The sequence below is a fragment of the Pelophylax lessonae genome (assembly GCF_965119305.1).
Source record: "Pelophylax lessonae genome assembly, chromosome: 9".
Lineage (NCBI taxonomy): Eukaryota > Metazoa > Chordata > Amphibia > Anura > Ranidae > Pelophylax > Pelophylax lessonae.
In genome coordinates this window covers 251443440-251458771 of record NC_138776.1, presented here as the reverse complement: position 1 = coordinate 251458771, position 15332 = coordinate 251443440, and the positions used below count along the sequence as shown (strand labels likewise).

Below are 15332 nucleotides of genomic sequence, written 5' to 3'. Positions count from 1 at the left end.
GAGACAGTATGTGCCCAATGGGGGAGTCAGGAACCATCAGCCCCTATTAGGACTGTGACGTGAGTCACTTTGGTTGGGGGGCCCGTGGAGCCCAGCTTACCTTAGAGAGATTGGGAAATCCTTCTCTCAGCTCCCTAGGCCTCTCTTATGTGTAAGTCCTTCTGTGTCTATTAGGGACACAGGGTGACCAAGGAAATGATGGACAGCTACTTAATGGACACTGAGAATATGGTTTGGATTACTTCAAATGGGACAGTAATATTTATCAACCATAAATCTCCCAAGAAATATATGAAGACTATTCCTGGTTTGTTTGGTTCTGAACATGTTCATTTGAAAGAGCTGGTCACATTGGCCTCTGTTGCATGTTCTTCAATGTCTGAGATGGACAGTCTGTTACTGGTGGTCTCTTCCTATTGTCTGTGTATTAAGGTGTGATGTGTTTACACTTATAATAATGTGTATTGTACTTCATGAGCTCGATGACGACAAGTCTTCTAGTTAATTAGCTCAAGTTAATTAAAGCGGAGTTCCACGGAGTTCCAGCCCCCCTACAAAAATGTAAAAGTCAGCAGCTGCACATACTGTAGCTGCTGACTTTTAATATTAGGACACTTACCTGTCCTGGAGTCCAGCGATGTCGGCACCGCAGACAATGTTTCCATTGGCTGTTGGGTGCTGTCGCCGCCATTGCCGGTAAGGAAACCCGGCAGTGAAGCCTTGCTGCTTCACAGGCGGGTCCCTACTGCATATGTGCGAAGCACATTCCTATTGGCTCGGCGGCGGGAGAAGGAGGAGGGTGCCAAACATCCGAGGAACGGCACAGTGGCGCCAAATACCGGAAGTGGGGAAGGGTACCTGTCAAAAACAGGTAACCCTTCCCCCCTAAAAGGTGCCAAATGTGGCACCGGAGGGGGGAGGAAACAAATGAGCGGAAGTTCCACTTTTGGGTGGAACTCCGCTTTAAATCACTGTCATCTATTAGTTGCTAGTGGGAAAGTAGAATACTGTTTGTGTTGGTTGTTCCTTAGATATGTTAATTATATTTCTGTATACAATTTCATCTGCATATGATAATGTAATCAGACACCTGACCTGGTGTGGTATATATTCGGTGTGAGTTTGTTCAATAAATGTTCCAGAAGCTTTTCTCGGCTAGTTTTCTATGGGGGGCGGCTAGAATATCTGATATCTATATTCAAGACTGAAGGAAGCGGTATTCTGACGGAAGCACATTGTGGGGTCGGGGTTCCGTTACAGGGACTTCCTCATGGAAGCAGGAAATCACTGTAGTAAGCACTGCTACAACAGTAGTCGCAGCAGGATTGTCAGCGTGACATTTAGAGAGCACTTTGCATTTTCTCAAGGTGGAGATTGTGACATTATCACCCCGCCTATTTACCTCATCCAATCAGACAAGGCTTTACATTAATTGAAAGAATGCAAAGTGTTCTCTGAATGGCTTCCATGCTGGACCAATGTAAGTGTTGGAAAATATTAGTACTGTACAGGAGTCCAAGGGATGGGACCTGGAAGCCAGATAGGTGTCCCCATTATTTGGCTTGTGGTCCCTTTTAAGGGGGTCGAAAAGCATCAAAATTGGAGTACTCAGGGATTGTAATCCATATGGGGTGATCTGATACAGAGGGCTGATTTGCTTATGAGACCTGGAAACTAGAGGCTTGGAGATTGCTACTGAACAAATTGCCGGCTATAAGGTTCAAACTCTCCTAAGCTGGCAAGTACTTGCACTGAACAAAATAGAAACCGCGGTGTACATGCCCATGCACCAGTGACCAATAAGAGAGAGAAAAATGTCACCTTTATTAACCACTTCAGCCCCTGAAGGTCTACCCCCTTTCATGACCAGGCCATTTTTTGCAATACAGCACTGGGTTATTTTAACTGACAATTGCACGGTCGTGCGACGCTGTACCTAAATAAATTTGATGTCCTTTTTTCCCCCCAAATAGAGCTTTCTTTTGGTGGTATTTGATTACCTCTGAGATTTTTATTTTTTGCGCTAGATACACACATCCTCTGATATAAAGACATAGAAACAATGTATTCAGTCAGTGTGTGTGTTTCCTACAGATGGATCCAGTAAGAGAAATCCCCCAGAGAGATGTCCCCGTCCTCTGTATTCCCGGGACTCCACACAGGAACATCAGGAGATCCCTCTGGAGGATCAGGTAGGAGGAAACATCTATCCATTGTGTTATGCTCAGGAGCCTGGAGATATCTAATGATTTTATTGCTTTGTGGGTTTTGTAGGAAGAAAACCTGAGTGAATCCAGGATTGAAGGTGGAGAAGAAGGGACGTATATGAGGGATGATGAGCAGATTGAAGAGGAGGACATTTTTCCAGCTACACAGGACAGATGTACTTCTCCTCTCTACTCTGGTGATTTACAGGTAGATCAAGCAGCAAATAACCACCTTACTTCCACCATACGTCTTTAACCACTTCCCGCCCAGCCTGTTGTCAATTGACGACTGAGCGGGACATTCATCATTCTGGGTGGACGTCATATGACGTCCTCCGGGGCCGTGCTGCGGCATGAAATCTGATCAGTGTACCGGCTTGCTGTCCATACCATGTGATCGCTGTTACCAATCACAGCAGATCACATGACAATTGTAAACAATGGATGGCTTCCTTTCATGCCATCCATTGTGTACAATTGTGTTGCTAGCTGTGATTGGTCACAGTGATCACATAGTACAGATAGGGCCAATCACAGCCCATCTATACCATGTGATAAGCTGTGGCCAATCACAGCTAATCACAGCATTATCATACATTATCATACAATATCACTATGGTAATATTGTATTACTCTGGTAACAGTGTGTTAAAAAAAAAAAAATCATAAAAAAAAGGAAAAAAAAATGTAATAAACTCTTAAAAAACATCATATAACTGGTGTGGTGATCAGGGACACTGACAGGTGACAGTATGTAAAAAAAAAAACCCATAAAAAAAAAAATATATATATTTTGTTATTTTATTTATATATATATATATATATATATATATATATATATATATATATATATATATATATATATATATATATATATATATATATATATATAATTTTTTTTTTTTTTTTTTTTTTTTTTACATACTGTCACCAGTCAGTGTCCCTGATCACCACACCAGTTATATAATGAGGATGTACTGCACTAGTGAGAGTATAAAAAATATATATATAATGTATATATAAAATTTCAAAAAACTATATATATTTTTTTTAATTTCTTCAATTTCCAAAAAATTTACAATCTTTATAAAAATCGCCATGCCTCTTACTGAATACCTTGAACTGTCTACTTTCCAAAAAAGGTCATTTGGGGGATATCTGTGCTGTGTTGACATTATTGGGCCTCAAGAAACAAGGTATATATATATATCATAGTTTGTGGACTCTATAACTTCCCTACAGACTAAATAATATACACTGATTTGGGCTATTCTCACCAAAGAATTGTAGTAGAATACAGTTTGACCTAAATGTATGAAGAAAGATTATTTGCAGACTTTTATAACAGAAATTAGGAAAAACACGTTTTTTTTCAAAATTTTCAGTCTTTTTTTGTTTACTTAAGAAAAAAAAAACCCAGTGGTGATTAAATACCACCAAAAGAAAGCTCTATTTGTGTAAAAAAAAATGTTAAAAATGTCATGAGTACAGTTAAGGCTGTATGATTAATCGTTAAAAAATCGGGATCTCGATTCAACCCCCCTCATGATCCTAATCCTGCATTTCCATGATTCATGTAACAGGTGCAGAGCCGTTCTCTGCTCAGAGCAGTCAAAAAAAAAAAAAAAAAAAACAGCTGGCAAATGTTTATCAAAATTGCTCAGCAGCTGAAATAAAATGAAACATTGTATCATTTGGTTCTATTGGATCAAAAGGATGAACTTCTGTCTTTAATTGAGGGCAGTTTAACCACTTAAAGGCTAAGCCCTTTTCTGACACTTGTTGCTAACAAGCTAGAAAATTACTTAGAACCCCCAAACATTATATACAATTTTTTTTAGCAGAGACCCTTGAGAATAAAATGGCGGTCTTTGCAATATTTTATGTCACACAGTATTTGTGCAGCCGTCTTACAAATGCAATTTTTTGGGAAATCCAAGCAAAAGGAAAGCAAAAGGAAAGAGAGAAAGAGGGAAGTAAATGAATGATTCCATTATGGGTTCTAGATGACAGGCAGCAGATATTTATTGATTGTAGGATAATTTTTACCTCTTTACCCCATCCTATTCATCTCTTGGATCACACAGCTTGAGTTACTTGAGTAGCTTTGATTATGATCCTCTAAGCTTGCTGTATAAACGGTATGGGTCATACTGGTTCTGGTAGCCACAGAATAGTTTTTCTATGGATTATATAATGTATGTCTTGTGTTGCCTAGGTTGAAAATGTAATTGGTATTAAAGTGAAAATTAAAGAGGAAGAAGAAGAGCTGTATGGTAGTGGTGATGAGCCATGTAAGGAGTATGGAATCCCTCCAGAGATCAGCACAGGTGAGTCATAAACAATTAATTCGATTGTAAGTGTGACGGGATCGAAGCACAAGGTGCAAGGTGTATTCGGCTTCCTCCAGTCTTGAACATAGGTATCAGATATTATAGCCGCCTATTGCAACCAAGAACTAGGCAGCACTCGTTTTAGCTGCAAACTCTGAAACTCATTTATTGAACAAGAATACAAACTTTGTATACACTTGAAAAGTATGTCAGGGACCACCCCAATATTTACCCAAAATATCACACAATGGTTTAGATAATGAGGTAGGGCTGATTCATTGCTAATCCCCCTCTAGCAACTACTTTATCTGACAAAGATATCATTAACATTCTAATTAACCACTTCTGGACTGGGCCTTTTTCTGACACTTGTTGTTTACAAGTTAAAACTTTACTTGTAAAAATTACTTAGAACCCCCAAACATCATATATATTTTTTTAAGCAGAGACCCTGGAGAATAAAATGGAGATCGTTGCAATATTTTGTTATCACACAGTATTTGCGCAGCGGTCTTACAAACGCAATTGTTTTGGGGAAAATTCACTTTTTTTTAATTAAAAAATAAGAAAACAGTAAAGTTAGCCCATTTTTTTTCCGTAATGTGTGGTTATGAGTAAGCGATTATCTATATTATGAAACGCGTCAACCTGACATGTCTGTCTGTGTGAATTTGTCTATGAGGAATAAAGGATTTTATTGATTACAACACCCGCCTTGAGTGCGGTCCTACTTTTGGATGTTCTTCAAAGATAATGTTACACCGAGTAAATAGGTACCCAACATGTCATGCTTCCAAATTGCGCATGCTTGTGGAATGGCAACAAACATTGGTACTTAAAAATCTCCATAGGCAACATTTTAAAAATTTCTACAGGTTACCAGTTTAGAGTTACAGAGGAGGTCTAGGGCTCAAATGATTGCTCTCCTCTAACGATCGCGGCGATACCTCACATGTGTGGTTTGAACACCGTTTACATATGTGGGCGGGACTTGCTTCTGCGTGCAAGCTAACAGGACGGGGCGCTTTCATTTTTATTTCAAAAAATAAAAGATAAAATAAATAGGCGAAAAAAAAAAAAAAGGTAGAAAGAACCAGTGTGAAGTGCAAGCTTCCCCATTGCAGTGACTACGCGTTTCGCGTTCATGTCAACGCATGCGCTCATGTGAACGCATGCGTGGGAAACGTGTAGTCACGGCAACGGGGACGCTTGCGCTCCACACTGTTTTTTTCGCGGATGAGTGGCTTATCCATCCTGCTGAGTCTGGCGTGGCTCTCCTCAAGCTACCATTCCTGTGAGCCTCGGCATCTGGCCTTCTTGGCACCTTCCATCTGACACCCCTATTTCCATCACTGCTCTTGCCCTCTCCGGGACCCGGTGTGGTAATGTGCATTCATGTTCCTGGTTTATCCAAATAAACGATTTTATCGTTTGTTGATTTTGGATCCTCCTCTGGTAATCCTAAGTGTCAGTTCCCGTGGGCTGTCAATTATTGTTGTGCATTATTGGAGAGCTGACTGTCGGCTCTCCAGTAATCTCTCCGGTACAACCAGTTGAAGTCAAATGAGGTACAGGTACGTGATTTGGCGGCAAGTAGGTAAGCTATATACACACGAGACAATTATGGGCTGAAATCGGCTGGTTCAGCAGTAATTTTTGGGGTTGTATTCAATATGTGCAAAGAGAGATCACACAAATACTTAGAACATTCAATTAGGTAATGACAGATACAGATAATACAAAATCTAATGAGAATATGTAACTAAGGCCTCTTTCACACTTGTGCAACTTGCCCTGCAACTTGGAACTGCAAAGTCGCATGACAAGTCGTACCCCATGATTTCCATTATTTACTGTTCATATCTGTGCGACTTCAAGTCAACACGACTTCAAAGTAGTCCCTGCACTACTTTGGTCTAACTTTGATGCAACTTGAGGTCCATAGATCTCAAGATTACACAGGAGTTACTTCAAGTCGCGGCAAAGTCGCGTGGCAAAGTTGCACGACTTTCAGTTTGCACAAGTGTGAAAGGGGTCTAAAGCTGCTGTTTTACCATGGAATCCCACCCACTTATGCGGCGTGGCACAGGTGATCACAGATGCATGCATGATAGCAAGCTCTGAAGACTAGATTAAATGTTCCAATATATATATATATATATATATATTATAACTGTAGTATATAAAATAAATCCAAAGACAATTCCCAGCTCAACTTACCAACCAGCCTGCAAACAACCAAATTATCCTGTCTAACAGTTTGCGTTAAAGGGGTTTCGTGTGCACACATTTGCAAATACAAATGCGCGAGCTGCAGAGCCACTTCATGGCACCCCAGTATTATCTGCAGTCCTAACTCTAGGACCCCAGGAGTTACATGCATAATAATGGATAAGTAGAGGGCAGGTGAGCCTGGAGAGGGTCCATCCATGCTTAACCACTTAAGGACCGCAGCCCCTCATGCGTGAACCGACGTAGCCCTACGTCGGTCGCGCACCTGCTGCTAGGGCGTGAGCGCCCTCCGCTGGCGGTGTGCTCCCGCCCCCACTCGGGACTCTGATGCACAGGACCAGCAGCTCTGATTGCCGCCGGCCACCCGGGATGACTTCCCACTGAGAGAGAAGAACGGTCAGCTGTTGTAAACACAGCTGACCGTTATTCTCTCTGGAATGATCACAGCCCCCCTGTGATTCTTCTATATAGGATCACATGTCTCTATGGTCATTTCAAAAGTCCCGCCCCCATACAGTTAGAAACACTCCCCTAGGCTTACACTTAACCCCTTGATCACCCACTGTGTTAACCCCTTCCCTGCCAGTGTCATTATTACAGTAACAGTGCATATGTATAGCACTGATTACTGTAGTAATGTCACTGGTCCCCCCAAAAGTGTTGAAAATGTCAGTGGTACAATCTGTGTGCCGCAATGTCGCAGTCCCGCTAAAAATCTCAGATCACCGCCATTACTAGTAAAAAAAACAATAAAAATGACCTAAATCTTTCCCGTAGTTAGTAGACGCAATAACTCTTGCGCAAACGAATCAAAATACGCTTATTGCGATTTTTTTTTTTTTTTTTTTTTTTTTTTTATCAAACATATTTAGCTGAAAACATATTGGCCTAAAATGATAAAAAATTTGATTTTGAAATTTTTTTTTGGGAATGTCATATAGCAGAATGTAAAAAATGTATATATATTTTTTTTTTCAGAATTGTCTCTCTTTTTTTGTTTATAGCGCAAAAAATAAAAAATCGCAGAGGTGATCAAATACCACCAAAAGAAAGCTCTATTTGTGGGGGAAAAAAAGGAAATTTTCCCACTAAAGTAACGCAGTGTCGAATCGCAAAAGATGGCCTGGTCATTAAGGGGGCAAATCCTTCAGGTCCAGAAGTGGTTAAAGGCACCGGGGCACACTGAACACCCAGCACAATGGCAGCAAAGGTGCCCAATGTGCCCCCTCACCAGTATTCCGACAGTACACACAAATTGAGGATTTTTTTTTTTTACCAAAAATATGTAGCAGAATACAAATTGGCCTAAAATGATAAAAAAAATAGATTTTTAATTTTTGTTTTTATTGGGAATCCTATATAGCAGAAAGTAAAAAATATTGTTTCTCTTACGTCCTCCAACAGTCGCCGCCACCTCTAAGTCATCACTATTGGGTATTGACTTCCGCTCCGCAGGAGTAGCTAGGCATAAGACTTAGTCAAAAGAACAAAAGCATTTAGCATAGACACACCCATGGGGGCTGTCCCACTGGTCAATACCCCCCTGCAGTGATCCCTCCCAACTCAGTTTGTTTCTGCCTAGCGTCAGGAGTAGTTAGGCTTCCCTGTGCTGGGGCTACAGTCTCAGCCTTTCTAATCTTTTTTCTTTGATTTTATTTGAAAATGTCAGTTTTTCCTTTCTTTTACTAGCTGTTTATTTTGTCAGCTTTAGTTTTTTTAGTCGGATCCTCGGATGAAGACGGATTCTTGCGGAGCTGGGAATCGCACTGACCGCCCTGGTTCTCCAGAGCAGAGGGTCAGAGGGACCCCCAGCCCGCCATCGAGCGTTCAGCCATGTGTTCGTCCTGGCCTTATGAACGACCCATCCCTGCTCCCAGCAGGGATGCAGCCTGTGAGGTGGCTACCTCACTGGACACATCTGCGGTGCTGCAATGTCCTGTCCTTGGCTAACGGCATTCCCTGTCAGATGAGGACAGCGGCTTTCCGTTCATAGAGGCACCCCACGCCATCATCCGGTACAGGTAAGTACTTTCTGTGTGGGGCCTCTGTCTGGGGTGGCAGTCCTGTGTTGCTGTGTGTCCCCCATGTCTGTGCCTGTGTGGGGCTCCCTGATGCGATCCCTGCAGAGGTCTCCTTGTTACATGCTCTGCGGTGCTGTGTGGTTTTGGGGGCCCCTTCCCCTGTGTCACTGCGGTGTTTTGGGGGGTGCAGACTGTGTGTGTGGCGGCCGCAGCGGGTAAAAAACGTGCGGTCCGCCATCTTAGGTATGGGCAAGCATGTCTGGCTTCACTGTGGGCTTAACTACATGCTGTTTTGGCGCCATCTTGTGTGTGGCAGAACGATCGTTCCGAGCACATGTTCGGCGGCCATCTTGCCGAAGCCTTCCATTCAGTTCTATGGGCAGCCATTTTCCCTGAGTCTTGCAGCTTATAGTTCAGCCTCTGATGACCTCACTTCCTTTTCCTCTGAAGCAGCGATCGATGTGGTAACACTCTGTGGGGGCTCTGCAGACTGTCTCTTCCATAGCTCCTTGTTTTGTCCTTCCTGGCTCAGTTTGGTCTCCTTTTGGGGGTCTTTGTTCACTGTGCATATAGCGGTGGGCTGCGCACTCTGCGGCGATCTTAAAGGGCCAGTACCTCTTCTTGTACTTTGTTACTGTAACTTGGGCAATGGAATCTCAGGACAGCAAATTCCCTCCAGCCCTGGTGGGGGACCCCAGTCCTGCTGTACCCCCTGTTATACCTGATTTGGCCGCCGTAGTGGCGTCTTTAGTGTCCAAAATGGAGGTGCTGATGGCTGAACATGCTGCTAGGAAAAGGCCTAGATTATCTTTCTCCTCTGATTCAGATGGTGATGTGGCTGCTGTGGCGGGCGTGCCCTTTTCAGGGTCTCGCTCATCCCTGGACCCTCCGGGGCCTGAGGGGGAGGTGGAGGGGGTTGATGATTCTCCCCCAGGGTCACCTGAAGAACACGCAACTATGGATGAGTTAATCTCTTCTGTGAAAGAGACTCTACATTTGGAGGATGAGCCCACTCCTGTGGGCATTGTGTCATCGTTTGGTACACATAGGACCCGCAAGTTGGCGCAGGTTTTTCCCTGCCCCGCTGAATTTCATTACACTGTGAATGAACTGTGGCGCACTTTAAAACGTCCATTCGCGGTACCTAGTCGGTTTAAACTGCTTTATCCCTTTGCGCCGGCTACGGAAACGCGCTGGTGTGTGCCCCCACAGGTGGATCACACTGTGGCCGTCTTAAACAAGGCTACTCTGGTTCCCACTGAGGACACCCCGGTGTTCCCGGGATCCCACGGACAGGAGGTTGGAGTCTCTTGCCCGCCATTGCTACACGGTGGCGGGTTCCTTGCTCAAACCTATTTTCGCGTCCGTCCTGGTGGCTCAGGCGGTGGCGGATTGGACTAAGGTGCTTAGACGCAACCTTGCGTCTGATTCTGCCCCACCTGCCACGCTGGCTATGGTGGATCAAATTCACCAAGGAGTCATGTATTTGTGTGATGCGGCCTTGAATGAGGCCCCTCTGGCCGCACGCCTGTCGAGTGTCACGGTGCTTAACCGTCGACTGATCTGGCTGAAGAGCTGGTCGGCTTACCAGACATCACGGAAGACAGTTGCTGATTTTCCTTATGCAGGTTCTCGCCTTTTTGACGAGGCGTTGGACACCTTGGTAAAAGGCGTCACGGGGGGCAAGAGCACGATGCTGCCCCAGAACCCCAAAAACAAGTCCTTTCGTGGCAAGCGGGGTTCCGCCTCTCGACCCAATCAAGGTTCCTTTCGTGCCTTTAGGAATAAAACCAAGGGCAAGCCCTTCAAGGGCCAAGGTAGCCAGAAGAAGCCCTGGGCGGGCAAGCAGAAGTCCGGCAATGCCGGTGCGGCGGGTCAATCCGCTTCTGCCTGAAGGGGCGCCCTCACCCATTTCTGGGGTGGGGGGACGTTTGCGTGGTTTTCTTCAACCTTGGCTGCTCCGCATTCCGGACAGGTGGGTTCAGGAAATCATTCGATCAGGGTACAAGATCGAATTCCTTTCTCGGCCGGCGGACAGATTTTTTGCCTCAAATCTTCATTTAACCCCAGGGCGCCTGCAGGACCTGCATCAAGCGGTGCAGGACCTCCTTGCTCAGGGGGGGATTTTCCCGGTGCCTCATCGGAACAGGTTTCGGGGGGATTTTCCCGGTGCCTCATCGGGACAGGTTTCGGGGGTTTTATTCCAATCTGTTTACTGTGCCCAGAAAGGAGGGCAAGGTGCATCCTATTCTGGACCTGAAAGCGCTGAACCGCTTCGTGCGCGTGCGGAAGTTCCGTATGGAATCTCTCCGCTCGGTGGTGGCCTCTCTGAGCCCAGGGGAATTCCTGGCCTCTATAGACCTGAAGGATGCTTACCTACTCATTCCTATTTTCGAGGGTCACCAGAGGTACCTTCGTTTCACTATCGTGGAGGACCACTATCAGTTTGTGGCGTTACCTTTCGGTCTCGCTTCGGCTCCAAGGGTCTTTACCAAAGTGCTGGTGCCTGCTAAGGGCACAGGGCATTGCGGTCTTGGGGTATCTGGACGATCTCCTCTTAAGATCGAGTGTCAGCCAGAACCTACTGCGCGATCTGTCCACCACGGTACAGACGCTCCAGGAGTTCGGATGGACCATCAACGTACAGAAGTCGTCCTTGTCTCCTTCGGTTCGTCTTCTCTATCTGGGAATGATCCTGGACTCTGCTCAGGCAAAGGTGTTCTTGCCGGAGGACAAGCTCCGGACCTTGCAGGACGAGATCAGGTCCCTCAGGGACAAACCATCCTCCTCACTCAGGACCTGCATGAGATCCCTGGGGTTTATGGTATCGGCCTTCGAGGCGATACCCTTCGCTCAGTTTCACACAAGGTCTCTTCAAGCGGAGATCCTGGCCAGGTGGGACCTACCTCAGTCTGGCTACCTCAGTCCTTGGATCTGAGTGTCTCTTTGAGTCGCTGGACCAGAATGGATCTTCTGTGGTGGCTCCAGTCCCCGGCTGTGTCAGAAGGGCAATCCTTCCGTCCGTTACTGTGGAAGGTGCTTACCACGGATGCCAGCCTGTCGGGCTGGGGTGGAGTCCTGGGCAACCTGTCTGCCCAGGGCACTTGGTCAGGGGAGGAATCCTCCCTTCTGATCAACATTTTGGAATTAAGAGCGATCAAACTCTGTCTCTTCCAGTGGTCGGACCGCCTTCGGGGCCGTCCTGTTCGGGTACAGATGGACAATGCTACCGTGGTGGCCTACATCAACCACCAAGGGGGCACCAGGAGTGCCCGAGCGCCCCGGGAGGTGACCGACATTCTGTCTTGGGCCGAGACTCAAGTCCCGGCGATTTCAGCAGTTCACATTCCGGGTGCTGACTATCTGAGCCGCCAGACCCTGAACCAGGGGGAATGGTCCCTGCACCCGGAGGTCTTCCAAATGCTGTGTGCGAAGTGGGGATTCCGGACGTGGATCTGTTCGCGTCCCAGCTAAACCACAAGGTGGAAAGGTTCGTGGCAAGAACGCGCGATCCTCTGGCAGACGCCTCGGATGCGTTGGTGGCCCCTTGGCATCAGTATCGTCTGATGTATGCCTTTCCTCCGATTCAGTTGTTGTCCAGGTTCCTTCGCAGGCTAGCCTCGGAACCGCACTTGGTGATTCTGGTAGCGCCGGTCCTGGTACGCCAACGTTGTTCACCTGGCAGTGGCGCCTCCTTGGCGGCTGCCAATAAGGGAAGATCTACTGTCTCAGGGACTGATCTTCCATCCTGCTTTACAGTCTCTGGCTTTAACGGCCTGGCTGTTGAGACCCAGGTCCTGAGAGACAGGGGTCTCTCTTCAGAGGTCATTCCTACTCTAATCAAGGCTATGAAATCCTCTTCTGGTAAAATCTATTACCGTACCTGGAAAGCTTATTTCGCCTGGTGTGAGTCCAGGGGGTTCTCCCCTCGCTCGTACTCGGTGTCGAGAGTGTTGGCTTTTCTCCAGACTGGTGTGGACCAGCACTTGGCGCTGGCCACGATAAAGGGCCAGGTTTATGCGCTGGCTATTCTTTTCCAACGCCCTGTGGCATCTCATTCCTTGATTCGCACCTTTATTCAAGGTGTGCGACATTTGGCCCCTCCCCGGAGGGAGCCTTTACCTCCATGGGACTTGAACTTAGTTCTGTCCGCGTTACAGCGTTCTCCCTTTGAAAAAATCCGGGAGATATCGTTAACTTTGCTGTCTAAGAAAGTTGCCTTTTTAGTGGCGATCACTTCGGCTCGCAGGGTGTCGGAGCTGGCGGCGTTGTCTTGCCGTTCTCCTTACTTGGTGATTCACAAGGATAAGATGGTCTTATGACCTCATTCCTCTTTTCTCCCTAAGGTGGTCTCTGATTTCCACCTTAATGAGGACATTGTTTTGCCTTCGCTCTGTGTGAAGCCGAAGCATCCTAAGGAGGTTGCATTGCATTCCTTGGATGTTGTCCCGGCGATCAGGGTTTACCTGTCGTCCACTGAATCCTTTCGGAAATCGGATTCCCTCTTTGTCCTTCATTTGGGTACAGCGTCGCACGACCGCTCAATTGTCCGTTAAAGTCACGCAGTGCCGAATCGCAAAATAGGGCATGGTCTTTGAGCAGCCAAATCCTCCGGGGCTTAAGTGGTTAAGGGGGCAAATCCTTCTGGTCCAGAATTGGTTACAAAATTGACTATAATAGAAATATATATTAAAATTTATATATTTTTTTAAAAACTGTAATTTTCCTGCCAAGTGCATCCTGAAGTTTCAGTTTTGGTTTCGGCACCAAAATTTAGGTGCACCTCCTAGTTTTTTTTTTTGTAATTTTGGAAAACATTCCTGAAAATTGGCTTAACTGTTTACATTGTATTTCTTCCAGGTGGACCTCAAAGCAGAAATTATGAGAACAGACGTTACATTTTTGCTCCGTATGGTAATACAGCTGATGACCTCATGGAAGATTCTTCAGGAAGAAACTCAATGTCCTTGTATCTCTATCCAGGACCTCGCATGACAGACCTTTCCTTGGACAAGGGGAACTTTCCTGGTCGCTCACTCCCCATTACTCATCGCACAGGGGGAGACATGTTCCCATTTTCCGAACATGGGGAGCGTTTTGTCAAGGAGGAAGAACTTATTACAGACCCCTCAAGTCATAGCCTGACAGGGACCTATTCACACTCAAATTATGAAAATAGTTTTATTCAAAATTGCTTTCTCCAAAGACACCAATCTAACCATGGCTGGGGACTCCCTTATTCGTGTACTGAGTGCGGGAAAGGCTTTAAGCTGAAATCGGCCTTTATAAGACATAAAAGGACCCACACGGAAGAGAGGCCGTTTTCATGCACCGAGTGTGGGAAAAGCTTCTCTCAGAGGGCCCATCTGGTTTCCCATGAAAGGATTCATACGGGGGTGAAACCATATTGCTGCTCCGAATGTGGCAAATGTTTCTCCCACAAAATCTCTCTGCTCACGCACGAATCGTTTCACACCGGGGTGAAGCCCTTCTTCTGTACCGAGTGCGGGAAACAATTTTCCCGAAAGTCGGTCCTCATCCTTCACGAAAGGGTTCACACGGGGGAGAAGCCGTATCCGTGCCCGGAGTGCGGGAAGTGTTTCTCCCAGAGGACTCATCTGAACACGCACAGGAGGAGCCACACGTCGGAGAGGCCTTTCTCCTGCTCAGAGTGCGGGAAGACCTATTCCCGGAAATCGTACCTCGTCGACCATCTCAGGACTCACACGGGGGTGAAGCCGTACTCGTGCTCTGTGTGCGGGAAGTGTTTCTCCTGCAAGTCGAATTTAATTACTCACCAGACGATCCACAGCAGCAAGAAGCCTTTCTCGTGTACCCAGTGTGGGAAGTCTTTTCAGACGAGGTCGGCCTTCACGTATCATAAGAAGTTGCACGCCGCGGATAAGCTTCCTTTGTGCTGAGAAGATGGGGGTGCATTTTGCATGGGAAAGAGCTGCCATACTCATAGTATGAATGCAGGAAACCAAAATTATAAAGGGTGAAGTGTACCTTTACACAGACCTGTGTCTGTGTCCGGTTGGGGAAATTTACCCTCAAGTCCTGTCCAGAGTCACAACAGGAAGTGACAGGAAATATCTTCAAAGGGTTCTCACTAGAATTGAGGTCCCCACTGGATGTTTGGACTGGATATTGTATATTTTAAGATGCATTGTGGCCTGTTTCAGTCAGTGGTGGGACAATATAACTTGAAGCCAAAGTCCAGTTGGCTTTGGAGTGCCCCCCTTTCCACAGCCAAACTCAAAGCAAAAACCATGTTCTCAGGATCCGAGCTACAGTGAGGGGAAAAAGTATTTGATCCCCTCTGATTTTGTACGTTTGCCCACTGACAAAGAAATGGTCAATCTATAATTTTAATGGTCGGTTTATTTAACAGTGAGAGGCAGAATAACAACAAAAAAATCCAGAGAAACTCATTTCAAAAAAGTTATAAATTGATTTGCATTTAATGAGTGAAAAAAGTATTTGACCCCTTTGCAAAACATCACTTAGTACTTGGTGGCAAAACTTGAACAATCACA

The 15332-nt window shown here is 45.8% G+C and overlaps 1 protein-coding gene across 1 annotated transcript in view; it reads left to right on the top strand.

The window, feature by feature from the left end:
• LOC309564362 (uncharacterized protein) overlaps positions 1-14718 on the top strand; it is a 67008-nt gene extending 52290 nt beyond the window's left edge. Inside the window, exons 21-23 of the mRNA XM_082268989.1 lie at positions 2279-2415; positions 4426-4537; positions 13654-14718. Of these exons, the coding sequence (XP_082125115.1) occupies positions 2279-2415; positions 4426-4537; positions 13654-14714 (1310 nt within the window). The 3' untranslated portion in view covers positions 14715-14718. The remainder of the gene's footprint in view (positions 1-2278; positions 2416-4425; positions 4538-13653) is intronic.
• Positions 14719-15332: the final 614 nt, after the last annotated feature.